At 49.3% G+C, this 12,758-nt stretch overlaps 1 protein-coding gene across 2 annotated transcripts in view; it reads right to left on the reverse strand.

The window, feature by feature from the left end:
• Window positions 1–9,895: 9,895 nt before the first annotated feature.
• Window positions 9,896–12,758, reverse strand: part of Spats2 (spermatogenesis associated serine rich 2) — a 74,891-nt gene continuing 72,028 nt past the window's right edge. For both annotated transcript variants that reach the window (XM_052161347.1, XM_052161346.1), the window contains exons 12-13: window positions 11,570–11,787; window positions 9,896–11,008 (exon numbers count right to left, since the gene is read on the reverse strand). In XM_052161347.1, coding sequence (XP_052017307.1) covers window positions 10,697–11,008; window positions 11,570–11,787 — 530 coding nt within the window. In that variant the 3' untranslated portion in view covers window positions 9,896–10,696. The remainder of the gene's footprint in view (window positions 11,009–11,569; window positions 11,788–12,758) is intronic.

Genomic DNA, 12,758 nt, shown 5'->3' on the forward strand with positions numbered 1-12,758 from the left:
ACCCTCCCCCAAGATACACTTACGTGCAAAGGGACAGGGTGGGGTGGGGTGGGGGACCTGTGGTAGAAGTCAGTGAGGAGGGGGTGGGGTGGAAAAGGGAAAGGAGCATCAGGCTGCAGGGCTGCTTTCCTCCCTGAAATCATCTCTCTTTCCCCAACCCTGGACTCCTTCTGGGCCGTCCTTGTAAGGTTTGGGGACGGGGGAGGCTGAGGGGGGAGCCCTACGCAGCAACAGCGCAAAACCTTTGTCAACAAGAAGAAACTCAGGAGGCTGCATTTTGGAGCTGCTGTAGGAGGCCCGTGGGAGTATTATCTACAAAAAGGAACATGGAGAGAGAGCAGAGACATCAGAGCAAGGAAAAAACTGCTCAAGACACAAAAGATGGAGAAAGCTCTCCTCCCAACCCCAGAGCGCAGGCGGAGCCAGACACTGTGTGCAAGGGGTGGCACAGGTGGCTGTCGAGGAACGGCCCAGGGGCTCCTCCCCTCTGCCCACTCTCTGAACGTTTCAGGAGGTCTGTGGCTCAGTGGAGCCTGGCTCTCAGCCAGTGCTGCTCCGGGGCGTGTGGCCGGGGTCTCTGTGTCATGCTCCTTGTGAGGATGTTGTAGGGGCAGGGGAGGCGGCTAAGACAGTGAAGCACTTGCCTTGTGTGCATGAAGTGCTGGAGTCCATCCTCAGGACCGCATCACATACACTGGATATGGTGGACCAGATCTATAATCCCAACACTTGTGGAGGCAGGAGGATCAGAAAGCTCAACTTCATCCTCCCATACATAGAGAATTTGAGGGCATCCTGGGCTACACATCTCAAAAAAAAAAAAAAAAAAGTCTAGTCATACAGGTGGTGCCGTATAAGGTATAAGGTGCAGGGATACAGTTGGTGGTGAGACCAAGAACACGAACTCAGGGTAAGCCCTGGTGGAGGGCTCCCCACCAGGGAAGCTCTTAGCCACCCTTGGGTTGATTTCAGAGCACTCCTCTTCAATGGAAGGTCCCAGCTAAGGTGGAAATACAGTACAGGTAGCGGTTCACACTGACTCTTGGCAGGCACACGGTTTAGATAGAGAAACCCAATGCAGAGCACAGGACTTCAGCAGAGGAACCAGATGGGCACCGAGAGTTGGCCGGGCTGACAGCAGTGTGCTCCTGTGTGCCCCCGAGAACGTCCTTCCACAAACAGCCTAAACAGGCTCATTCTTGACGGGTAGTCTGCTGCTGGCTTATAGAGTGCCCAGGAAGACGGCCCTGGCCGCAGCCCCCCAGACTGGCAGGAACCTAGGGAGGAGCACCAAGCCCCCAGTGAGCCTCGTCTCCCCAGGCTCTGTGCTCGGCATCAGCAGAAGGTCTGTTTAAAATCTGGTGAGAGGGGGCCTAAGTTGGATTAAGTTGAAGAGACATAGAAGGAGACCTTTGCTTAGGGAGTTGGGAGTGGGTGGCGTATGCTCTGGCTGTTTTGACGGCTGCGAAGGGGCGGGTGGGCAGACCCGCTGTGCTTATGATGGTGGGTGGGTTCCTTTATCCAGAAACCTCTTCCGATAGGCTTTCCTCCTTACCCGTGAAATTCCCTCACCATCCATGCCGTAATAACATTCTTTGACTTTCCCATGAGGAGTTCTGGCCTCAGAGTCATTCCTGCAGCCTGTGGTGACTGTCCCTGAGCTGGGCTCTGCCTCCAGCCTGCCCCACCCGTACAACCCTGAGGCTGGGCCAGGGGTGCTGTCCTGGCAAGGAGGCCAGAGCCCACCCTGCTGGAGGAATGCTTGGTAGAAGACAATGGACAGCGATGTTTCTGACTTCTTTTGGATTAAGCGAGTCTGAAGAGTTAGAGGCAGGGAACCCTCTCTCACAGGCTTTTTTTTTTTTGTAAGGGAAACAGAAGCAGAAGGTCAGTAAGTGGGCATTGAGCTTGTTACAGGCCAGCTGAGGCTCCCAGGGTGCTGTTGGCAGCACCTGGCTCAGTATGCCTAAAGCACTCACAACTGTGTCCTCATAACAACTTCAGGACTGGCTCAGAGACGTTTTATTACGGTTCAGTGCTCGCGGGCAGCTACCAAGCTATGAAACAGAGTAACAATGAGTCTGGAGTCTCTCTACTTGAGTCTGCCTGCTGCCAGGCAGGGTTTTGCTGGTTGGGGAGAAGGTGAAGCCATTTTCCTTGCCTTCTGATCTCAGTGGGGTGCCTAGGACCCGTAAATACCACGTGCAGGTATCCACGTGCCCAGGTGGCTACAGCCAGATGCTGTAAAATAACCAATTTCAGTAAAATGATCATTAGCTCCTGCAAGTCACTGGGTAAATGGTAACAGTGGCCCCCCCCCAGGCCCGCTTTATCCAGCTTTAGACACCCGATCCTTTCAAGGAGCAGGCTGCCACACAGACACAACCCGCACCGAGGGAGGGGCTGCTCACCGCAAAGCACACAAGTCAAACCCTCACTTCTGTGGGTCAGAGGAGTTTCCACAAATCACTGCTCTGACGGCTGAGCATCTTGAATATTCTAGGCCACGTCTAAGCCTAAAATTGTTTACCCTGTTCCCCACACATATTCTCAAGACCATGTCCTCACGCAAGAACACCCGTGGGTCTAGCCTGGACGAGGCCCAGTGCTTTCTCTCACCTGTCACAGCGATGACCTGGCCTTCATCCAACAGTTGTTCTGCATTACATCTGTGCGTCAAGGCTGTCTCCCATCCTTCTCTACCCCAGAGTCTCAACGCCAGCCCCTGAACCCATCGGTTTATTAGCTACTTGGGACTCTGGGTTTTTGTGTGTGTTGTTTTCCAAACAGAGTGTACACATACGCGTGGAGGCCAGAGGTCGACTTCAGGTGTGGTTCCTCAGGCTCCTTGGTTTTTTGAAGACAAGGCTTCTCTCTAGCCCGGAACTCATCACGAAGGCTGGGCGGGTCACCCAGTGAGCCCCAGGGTCTGCCTGGGTCTGCCTCAACTCTATCCCACCTGGCAACGGGTTCAGGGGAGGACACTCAGTTCCTTATTCCTACAAGGCAAGCATTTCACTGACTGAACTACCACCCACCTCGGCAAGCATTTGTTTTGTTAAAGAATAGCTTAAACAAACAATTCAGAAATAAGATGGAAAGTAAGCTACTCTGGGTGGTTGGTCCCACCTAAGGAGGCATTCTGGTCTCTAGGATAGCCTTCGGCATCTCTATAAATAAGATTAAGAATGCATCCGGCGGTGGTGGTACACGCCTTTAACCCCAGCACTTGGGAGGCAGAGGCAGGCGGATTTCTGAGTTCAAGGCCAGCCTGGTCTACAGAGTGAGTTCTGGGACAGCCAGGGCCACACAGAGAAACCCCCCCCACCACCACCATAAAAAGAATGCAAGCCCAGGACCCCTCCACACCAGTACTTATGAGCCTGCTCAAACATCTCCTCTTCCCTATCAATACATAGTATCCCACAGTATGAATTTGATGTAATGAGGTGAACTGGTTCCTGGTGGTGGACTGCAATGTTTGTGCAGGTTGTTCTCTAATTATAAGCACTGCTAGAACATGCACTGAATGATACAGAAGTCACTTCCCACTGGTGAGTGACATCTGCAGGACAAGTGACAAGGAGTGGGACTGCTGGATTCACTGCTTCTTCATCGACCTCTTTTTTGAGACAACTCACTGCTGCGTAGGCCATGCTGGCTGACATCAAACGTGCAACCCTCCTGCTTTAGCCTTCCAAGTGTTGGGACTAAGGGCATGTGCCACTGTGACCAGTTTATATCACTATGGGTGATAGTGATCCAGATGTACATACTCACCACTAATGTGTGCGCACATGTACACCCTCACCACCAATGTGTGCACACATGTACACCCTTACCACCAATGTGTGCTCACATGTACACCCTCACCACCAATGTGTGCTCACATGTACACCCTCACCACCAATGTGTGCGCACATGTACACCCCCACCACCAATGTGTGCGCACATGTACACCCTCACCACCAATGTGTGCGCACATGTACACCCTCACCACCAATGTGTGCGCACACGTACACCCTCACCACCAATGTGTGCGCACACGTACACCCTCACCACCAATGTGTGTGCACACGTACACCCTCACCACCAATGTGTGCGCACATGTACACCCTCACCACCAATGTGTGCTCACATGTACACCCTCACCACCAATGTGTGTGCACATGTACACCCTCACCACCAATGTGTGTGCACATGTACACTCTCACCACCAATGTGTGCTCACATGTACACCCTCACCACCAATGTGTGTGCACATGTACACCCTCACCACCAATGTGTGTGCACATGTACACTCTCACCACCAATGTGTGCTCACATGTACACCCTCACCAATGTGTGCTCACATGTACACCCTCACCACCAATGTGTGCGCACATGTACACCCTCACCACCAATGTGTGCGCACATGTACACCCTCACCACCAATGTGTGTGTACATGTACACCCTCACCACCAATGTATGTGCACATGTACACACTCACCACCAATGTGTGTGTACATGTACACCCTCACCACCAATGTGTGCTCACATGTACACCCTCACCACTAATGTGTGCTCACATGTACACCCTCACCACTAATGTGTGCGCACATGTACACCCTCACCACCAATGTGTGCTCACATGTACACCCTCACCAATGTATGTGCACATGTACACCCTCACCACCAATGTGTGCTCACATGTACACCCTCACCACTAATGTGTGCTCACATGTACACCCTCACCACCAATGTGTGCTCACATGTACACCCTCACCACCAATGTGTGCGCACATGTACACCCTCACCACTAATGTGTGCTCACATGTACACCCTCACCACCAATGTGTGCTCACATGTACACCCTCACCACCAATGTGTGCGCACATGTACACCTCACCACTAATGTGTGCTCACATGGACACCTTCACCACCAATGTGTGCTCACATGTACACCCTCACCACTAATGTGTGTGCACATGTACACCTCACCACTAATGTGTGCTCACATGGACACCCTCACCACCAATGTGTGCTCACATGTACACCCTCACCACCAATGTGTGCTCACATGTACACCCTCACCACTAATGTGTGTGTACATGTACACCCTCACCACTAATGTGTGTGTACATGTACACCCTCACCACCAATGTGTGTGTACATGTACACACTCACCACCAATGTGTGCTTACATGTACACCCTCACCACTAATGTGTGTGCACATGTACACCCTCATCATTAATTTGTGCACAGGTACACCCTCACCACTACTGTGTGTGCACATGTACATCCTCACCACTACTGTGTGTGCACAGGTACATACTCACCACTAATGTGTGAGTGCTTGTACAATGGCTGAGCTGTAAGCTAAGGAGACAAAGACAACTGAAGCAGGCAGTCTGCAGGCTCATGGTTTTATTCCCAACACTCAGGAGGCAAAGGCAGGCAGATCTCTGTGAATTCAAACCCACCCAGGGTTTACACAGTGAGTTCCATTCAGAGTTCAGTTACATTGCGCCAAAAGCCAAGATGAATGCCACTGAGGTGTAACCCCTAAGGCTGCCATGCCCTCTGCCTTCTACATGTATGTATACATAAAAACAAACACACAAATCTAATTCCTACCCCCCAAACCACAAACACCTACATGTTTTAATTTTAGATTTTGTTTGTTGTTTTTGAGACAGGTCTCACTATTGAGCCCAGGCTAGTCTTGAGGTGGTCTTTCTTGGGGTGGGCAGAAACTATCAAGTACCGTGGAAATTCCTGGTTTAACAACTCAGCTGGGTCACATGATGTTTTCCTGGACGCTATCTTGTGAGAGGGCGTATGATGCATTGTTGAAAGCAGACCCTGGGCGTGTGATGTTTAGAAAGAACATAAATGGGAATGGGACTCCACAAGCACTGGGAGGATGCTCTTGAATTGGCGCATGCCGGTAATCCCAGCACTTGAGAGGCAGAGGCAGGCGAATTTCTGAGTTCGAGGCTAGCCTGGTCTACAGAGCGAGTTCCAGGACAGCCAGGGCTATACAGAGAAACCCTGTCTCCAAAAACCAAGAGTTGCTATGCTGTGCAGTGCCTCGCTTCTTCGCTGGTCTTTACCTCATAGAGAGAAATGCACAAAGAACTTCTCATGGTGTGATGGCTGCTTCTGGCTGCTTCCGCTGACTTGTGCCGCTTTGGCAGAGCCTGGCTGTTTCTGCTGGATCGTACAGCAGCTACTGATTCATGTTTGGTGTTGGCTATTGAACTGGACTGCTGGTCCCCTGTCAAGAGTATCTTGATACTGCATCTAAACAGGTCTCCAGCTCCCCTTTCCTATTAAGCTTTTCTTCCTACTTCTTGTGGGTGAGTTAGAAGGGAGGTTGAAGTGTTCTAAATAAAGTAGGTGGGGTTTTTGTTGTTGTTGTTTTTTTAAAATTTTTTTTTTTTTTTTTGGTTTTTTGGATTTGGTTTTTTCAAGACAGGGTTTCTCTGTATAGCCCTGGCTGCCCTGGAACTCGCTCTGTAGACCAGGCTGGCCTCGAACTCAGAGATCTGCCTGCCTCTGCCTCCCAGAGTGCTGGGATTACAGGCGTGCGCCACCACCGCCCGGCTTAAAGTAGGTTTTAATAAAAATCTAAATTTACAATCAGGTCTTCCGTAGCCTTAGACCCAGGACATTGCTATGTATCTGAGGCAACAGAGAACTTCTGGCCCTCCTTCCTGCGCCTCCTAAGTGCTGACATTACAGTGATATGGGCTCAAGCTTGACTTAATGCATTTTTATGTCTTTCTTTGGTTTCGGTTTTTTGAGACAGGGTCTCAAGAGTTGCTCTGGCTGTCTTGGAACTCACTACGGCCTTGAACTCATGCGGGATCCAGCTGCCTCTGCCTCTGGGATTAAAGGACTATGCCAACATACCCTGATTTTATGCTTTTTCTTTTCTTTTTTCTTTTGGTTTTTTGAGTCAGGGTTTCTCTGTGTAGCTCTGGCTGTCCTGGAACTCACTCTGTAGACCAGGCTGGCCTTGAACTCAGAAATTCGCCTGCCTCTGCCTCCCAAGTGCTGGGATTATAGGTGTGCGCCACCACGCCCAGCCTATGCTTTTTCTTAAAATCAAATTCAGTAGCTAAAAAGCAAAGATAATCAGGAAAAGAAACAAGCTGTGTAAACGTATGCATAATATAATTAACCAGTTACACAAAAGGAAGAAAAATAGTTATTTTCATGTTTGTTCTTTAAGAAGTTCTAGAATGTCTCAGAAGATAGCTCCATCATTAAGTACAAACATTACATTTGATTCCCAAAATTCAAGTGAAAAATTCAGGCATGGTGGCTCACACTTGAAATACAAGCACTGGGATGGGAAGAATCAGACAGATTCCCTGGGCTTTGCTGGCCAGCGATCCTAGCCTAGCCGACTAGCCCAGGCCAATGAGGAGACCTTCTTTCAAGACAACAAGATGCAGAGCTGGCTCAGAGGTCAGGAGAGCCCTGCTTTTGGAGAGGACTAGTGTGTTTTCCAGCACTCACAATGGGCAACTCAACACTGCAATTCCAGCTGCAGGTGGGGTGAGATCCAGTGCCCCCTGCTGGTCTTCTACAACAACTGCAAGCACACACGAATATATGAAGCCTAAAAACCTCATTTAAAATACAAAGGTTTGTTTGTTTGTTTGTTTTTACCACATACCCTTTTGATTTGGAGGGGGTTTGGTGCTAGGGTCTAAACCCAGGGATTTGCTTATGACAGGCCAGTATCTTACCATTGAGTCACATTCTTATGACTAAAACACTGCCCCCCTTTTAAAAATTTTGAGGAAGGGTCTCATTGCTTAGTTCTAACTGGCATAGAACTCACTATGCAAGCCAGGCTGGCCTTGAACTTTTGGTGACCTGCCTCCCAAGTGCAAGGATTATAAACATTCACCATATGTCCAGTCAGCATATACATACATAGTGTGTATATGTATATATTGTATATATGCATAGAGTATATGTAGTGTGTATATGTATATACTATGTATGTATGTATATGTGTATAGTGTGTGTGGTATGTGTACAGTACATATGGTATATGTATAGTGTGTGTGCTATGTGTACAGTGTATGTATGTGGTATGTGTATAGTGTGTAATGTGGTATGTGTATAGTGTGTGCTATATATATAGTATGTGTGTGTGCTATGTGTATAGCATGTGTGATACATGCAGGTATATGTGCATACAGGTCAAAAGTTCATGTCAGATGTGATTGTTTATCAGTTTCCGTTTCCATCGCATGGGCGCAGGTGCCTGTGGAGCCAGAAGAGGGTGTCTGTTTCTCTGGAGCTGGAGTCGCAGGTGGTTGTAACTCAGCCACCGTGCCCTGAAGCTCCGAGCGCTCCTACCCGCTGAGTCATGTAGCGCTCCTACCCGCTGAGTCATGTCTCTGGCACTTCCACCTTGTTTTTTTGAGACAGGGTCTCTCACTGAACCTGGCCCACTGACTAGCTAGAACCCAGGGCCAGGAAAACCCTGGGCCCATCTGTCACTGCCTCCCCGGCTCTGGGGTTCCAGACACTGCACTGCAATGTCCTGCTGGGGATCCGAACCTGCGCCGGCACACCTGCAGGGCAGCTCTGCCCACAGCCATTTCTCCGTACTTTTTTCAAAAGGTTATGAGTAGGCACAGTGGTGCATCTATAATCTCAGCAACTCAGGAGGCTGAGGCAAGCACAGCACAGGCGCGAGGTTTACCAGGGCAGTGTAGGAAGACTCTGTCTCAAACGGAAAATTTAAGAGGTAGCTGAAGGTATATTCCAATGCTAGACACTTGTTTACCCATGTGGGTCCTTGGATTTAACTCCTAAGCTAAAACACAAAACAGAATGGTAAAATTTCAACGTGGCTAAAAAGTAGGGCTCCAAACAGACAACACGATCTCTTTTTATGAAAAAAGGGAGCTGGGTGGTGGTGGCGCACGCCTGTAATCCCAGCACTCTGGTAGGCAGAGACAGGCGGATTTCTGAGTTTGAGGCCAGCCTGGTCTGCAAAGTGAGTTCCAGAACAGCCAGTGCTACACAGAGAAGCCCTGTCTGAAATACTAAATAAATAAATAAATAAATAAATAGAAAGAGAGAAAGAAAAGAAAAGAAAAGAAAAAGGGGGAGACAAAAAAAGAGAGATGCTCTCTTAGCCCTTCAGGGTCACTTCAGTGTCTGGGTTCCGGTCAAGTTAAGGCAATTAGGAAAGGCAGGCTTTCTCCTGAGCGCCTACCAGAGGCCCTTGGTGCTCAACCCCTTGGAAAATGGCTTCTGCTTACTGTGACTGCTGCCTTATTGGGTCCAACTCAGTATCAGCGTCTCCTTTTTCCTCTCCTCTCCCCACTTCTCCTTTCCTTCTCCAGCCAGCAGTGCAGGCCCCACTTAGCGCCAGGAGGCTGCCTCAGGCAGCAGAACTGGGGCAAGGAAGAAGCACCTAAATCTCAGGCACTGGCTGTGTCTGGAACCAGCATCACCTGCTACATGCCAGAGCTCAACGACACGGTTACACTCACTACCCTGTCCAAGGACAGGGAACTGGGGAGACCGCACACTATGACCTTCAGCCGCCTGGGGGAGAAGTAGGCAGCTGAGTGCTCCTGATGTGCTGAGCGCTCCTCTGAAGTCCTCGTCCTTAGCTGAGGACCCACCCCACCCCAAAGGAACAGCTGCGCTCGCTCAGCCTGGCTTCCGCGGTCTAATCTGGTTCTAAAACAAGGCAGCAATGGACAAATGAGTCGGAGAGCAGACACCATCATCTAACTAAGCACAGAACAAGCTGTCCGAGTGACTTCTACCTATGAGACTACAGAGAAGGAGCTAAGGAGGCACGTGATGCACTAGCTTTTATTTATTCACTTATAAAGATGACGGCAACAACGGTGACGAGTAACACCTTAGATTAACACTAATTATATTATATAAAATTGGTTCATAACAGGATTCAGGAAAGGGAAGGAGAACAACAAAGAAAATCTCCAAACACTGAAACAAAGAAAAACATTTTTTCTTTTAAAAAACTTAAAATGCTACTTTCCAATAGACTTCCTTAGACCAGGTTTCAGCCTAAGGTAAGAGGAAACAAGGCTGTGGGCATTTGGAAGAAACTGCAGGTTAAGGTACAGTGTGCCAAGCATAGGACGGAAACCCTGACTTAGGTGTCAGATCTCAGGCACATTCCAGACAGAGGCAGGTTGTCGTCAGATCTTCCCCGTGCTCTCTCTGTCTCACGAACTAACACACATTTCCCTTTTCTGGCTGACCCAGGATTGTATAAAATCCCTTATTCCTACCCCACTCAAACTGTCCACTAGTGGGAACCTGGCAGGCACCTGTGGCATCTGCTTTGAATGGACGGGACACGGGACTAGTGGTGACATTCTTCCTCCTGAGAGCCTCTGTGGTAGGCAGACAAAGGCCAGGAGTGCTGGGGACAAGGCTGCTCACCTTTGGGAAAACTGTCATTTGCTGCCCTGGCTCCTGGTGGCAGCAACCAAGCAGAGTCCACGTCACTGGGAGGCCAAGGGAAAACAGCTTTCATTCAAAAATTAAGGAGAGAAGAAATCAAAAATATTTAGGATGGCCCAAAGAGATATGCATAAATTTCTTTTTGTTATTAAATCTAAGTATACATTTCCTTAGGTCCAGTTATTAGGTTGAACTGGATGGGAAAGAAGAGAGGCCAACTGGAATTCCCCTCAAGAGTTCAAGGCTTCAGCCTGAGAGGCCCTTGGTCTGCGCTGTGGGAGCCCCTTTTTGAATGAAGGCTTGGCTGGGCTGGGCTCCGAGCTGGCTCCAGGTCCATTGCTCCCTGCAGGGTAATGGCGGCTCCACTCCCCGGCGTTTCCTGGGGCTTGAGGCGGAACACCCTGATACCTGGGCCCAGAAGAATACCACGAGCTGTTTTTGTACCGACCCGCATTGTCACGGCGCCCTTGGTTTGGGGGGTCAGCGGTCTCTTGGCTCTGTGGCCTGTGGCCTTGTCCTCCTCTCCTGTGGCCTGAAAATACCTAGGGTGAGAAGAAACAGCACGGTGCTCAGGGCGCTGTCGGGAGGGGGCCTGGTTGGTTTCAGTTTGGTTTACAGCAGTGTTCTGAGAGTAAACCCATCATGCCTTAGACTGCCAAGGAAGAGAGACTGGACTCTCTGCTGCTTTCTAGACTTTTCTCTTACCCTGTTGGGTTCACTTTTTCTTTCCCTGATCTACTCACATGGGATTCTCAAGTCCTGCAGCTCTCTCAGATGCATGGTGGTGAACTTGCCACTTGGACTGCATCTACCCTGAGATGGGTGCACAACTCCCAGTGTGACTAATTACCAGACAATACAACCCACAACAAACTGCTAACAAGCCAAAGTCAGCAGTCTAGAGCAACAGGAAGTCTCAGTCTGCTGATGGTTTAGAACACCATCTCAAACTATTTCTTAGGAACTGAGACAGGACGGAAGCAAAAACAGCTGTGGGGAAAAGCCGAGAGGAAGGTGACACATTGGCTACGAGCACTTAAACGCCAACAACCAGGGCCGCTCTTCCGCTCTTCCGGGGCGCACTCAGTGTAAAGCCAGCTTACCTCCCGGTGAGCCTGGCAGGGCCGGTTGCTGTCGCTGGAGTTCGTCACGGCTGCAGAAGCCTCTCTTGGGGCACAGTTCCTCTTGTCAGCCCCTGGGAGGCTGGGAGCAGGGGCATCAGGCGGGGAGGTAGCAGACCCATCACTTGGGCCGGCCAAGGACCCAGGGGCCAGCAAGCTGCAGCGGGATCGGGTTGAATAGCTGTTCTTTGGATGAGACACTGAAGTGGAAACACGAGGACAAGGCTGTGGTCATATGATACATTTCATGATGAGTAATGTAAGGAAGGGACTGTCTGACGGATGTCTCAGTGGGTGAAACACCTGCGCAAGCCTGACCAGCAGCCTGCAATGTCCAGAGTCCATGTACAGTGGAAACAGCATCCCCTTCACAAAGTTCTCCAACCCTACGAGATTTCGAGCACAGATCAAACCATTCCACCCCTCCCCCTGCACTGACGGCTTCTCAGCATATCGTTTACCTAAACCCTGGGAATGATGGGAAGGGCCCTATGTTCCATGGAATAGTCCCGAAGGACAGACTTTACAAAGAAAGATATAAACGATCAAATCTCTGCTAAATCCTTTTTAAATGGAATGATATGAGGGTAAAATAGTCAGAACGGTAAGTAGAACTAGAACTTGTGAAGAATGGTAGTGATGGAAGGTGACAACAGTTATATAAATAGAACTATATTTACTTATTTATTTTGGTTTTTTGGATTTGTTTTTTTCCGAGATAGGGTTTCTCTGTGTAGCCCTGGCTGTCCTGGAACTCACTCTATAGACCAGGCTGGCCTCGAACTCAGAAATCCGCCTGCCTCTGCCTCCCAGAGTGCTGGGATTACAGGCGTGTGCCACACTGCCTGGTGAACTATATTTATATAAATATATTTATATGGCTATATAAATATATTTATATGGCTATATAAATAGAACTTGTCTTTGCAACATCTTGTGTCTTTCCAAGTTTCTTTCTGCTAAAATAGCCCCAAATTCAATAAACCATTATAACTAAAAACTATTATTTTCTTTTCTTTTCTTTTTTTTTTTTTTTTTGGATTTGGTTTTTTGTCGAGACAGGGTTTCTCTGTATAGCCCTGGCTGTTCTGGAACTCACTCTGTAGACCAGGCTGGCCTCGAACTCAGAAATCCACCTGCCTCTGCCTCCCAGAGTGCTGGGATTACAGGC

This window comes from Apodemus sylvaticus, chromosome 17, assembly GCF_947179515.1.
Source record: "Apodemus sylvaticus chromosome 17, mApoSyl1.1, whole genome shotgun sequence".
Classification (NCBI taxonomy): Eukaryota; Metazoa; Chordata; class Mammalia; order Rodentia; family Muridae; genus Apodemus; species Apodemus sylvaticus.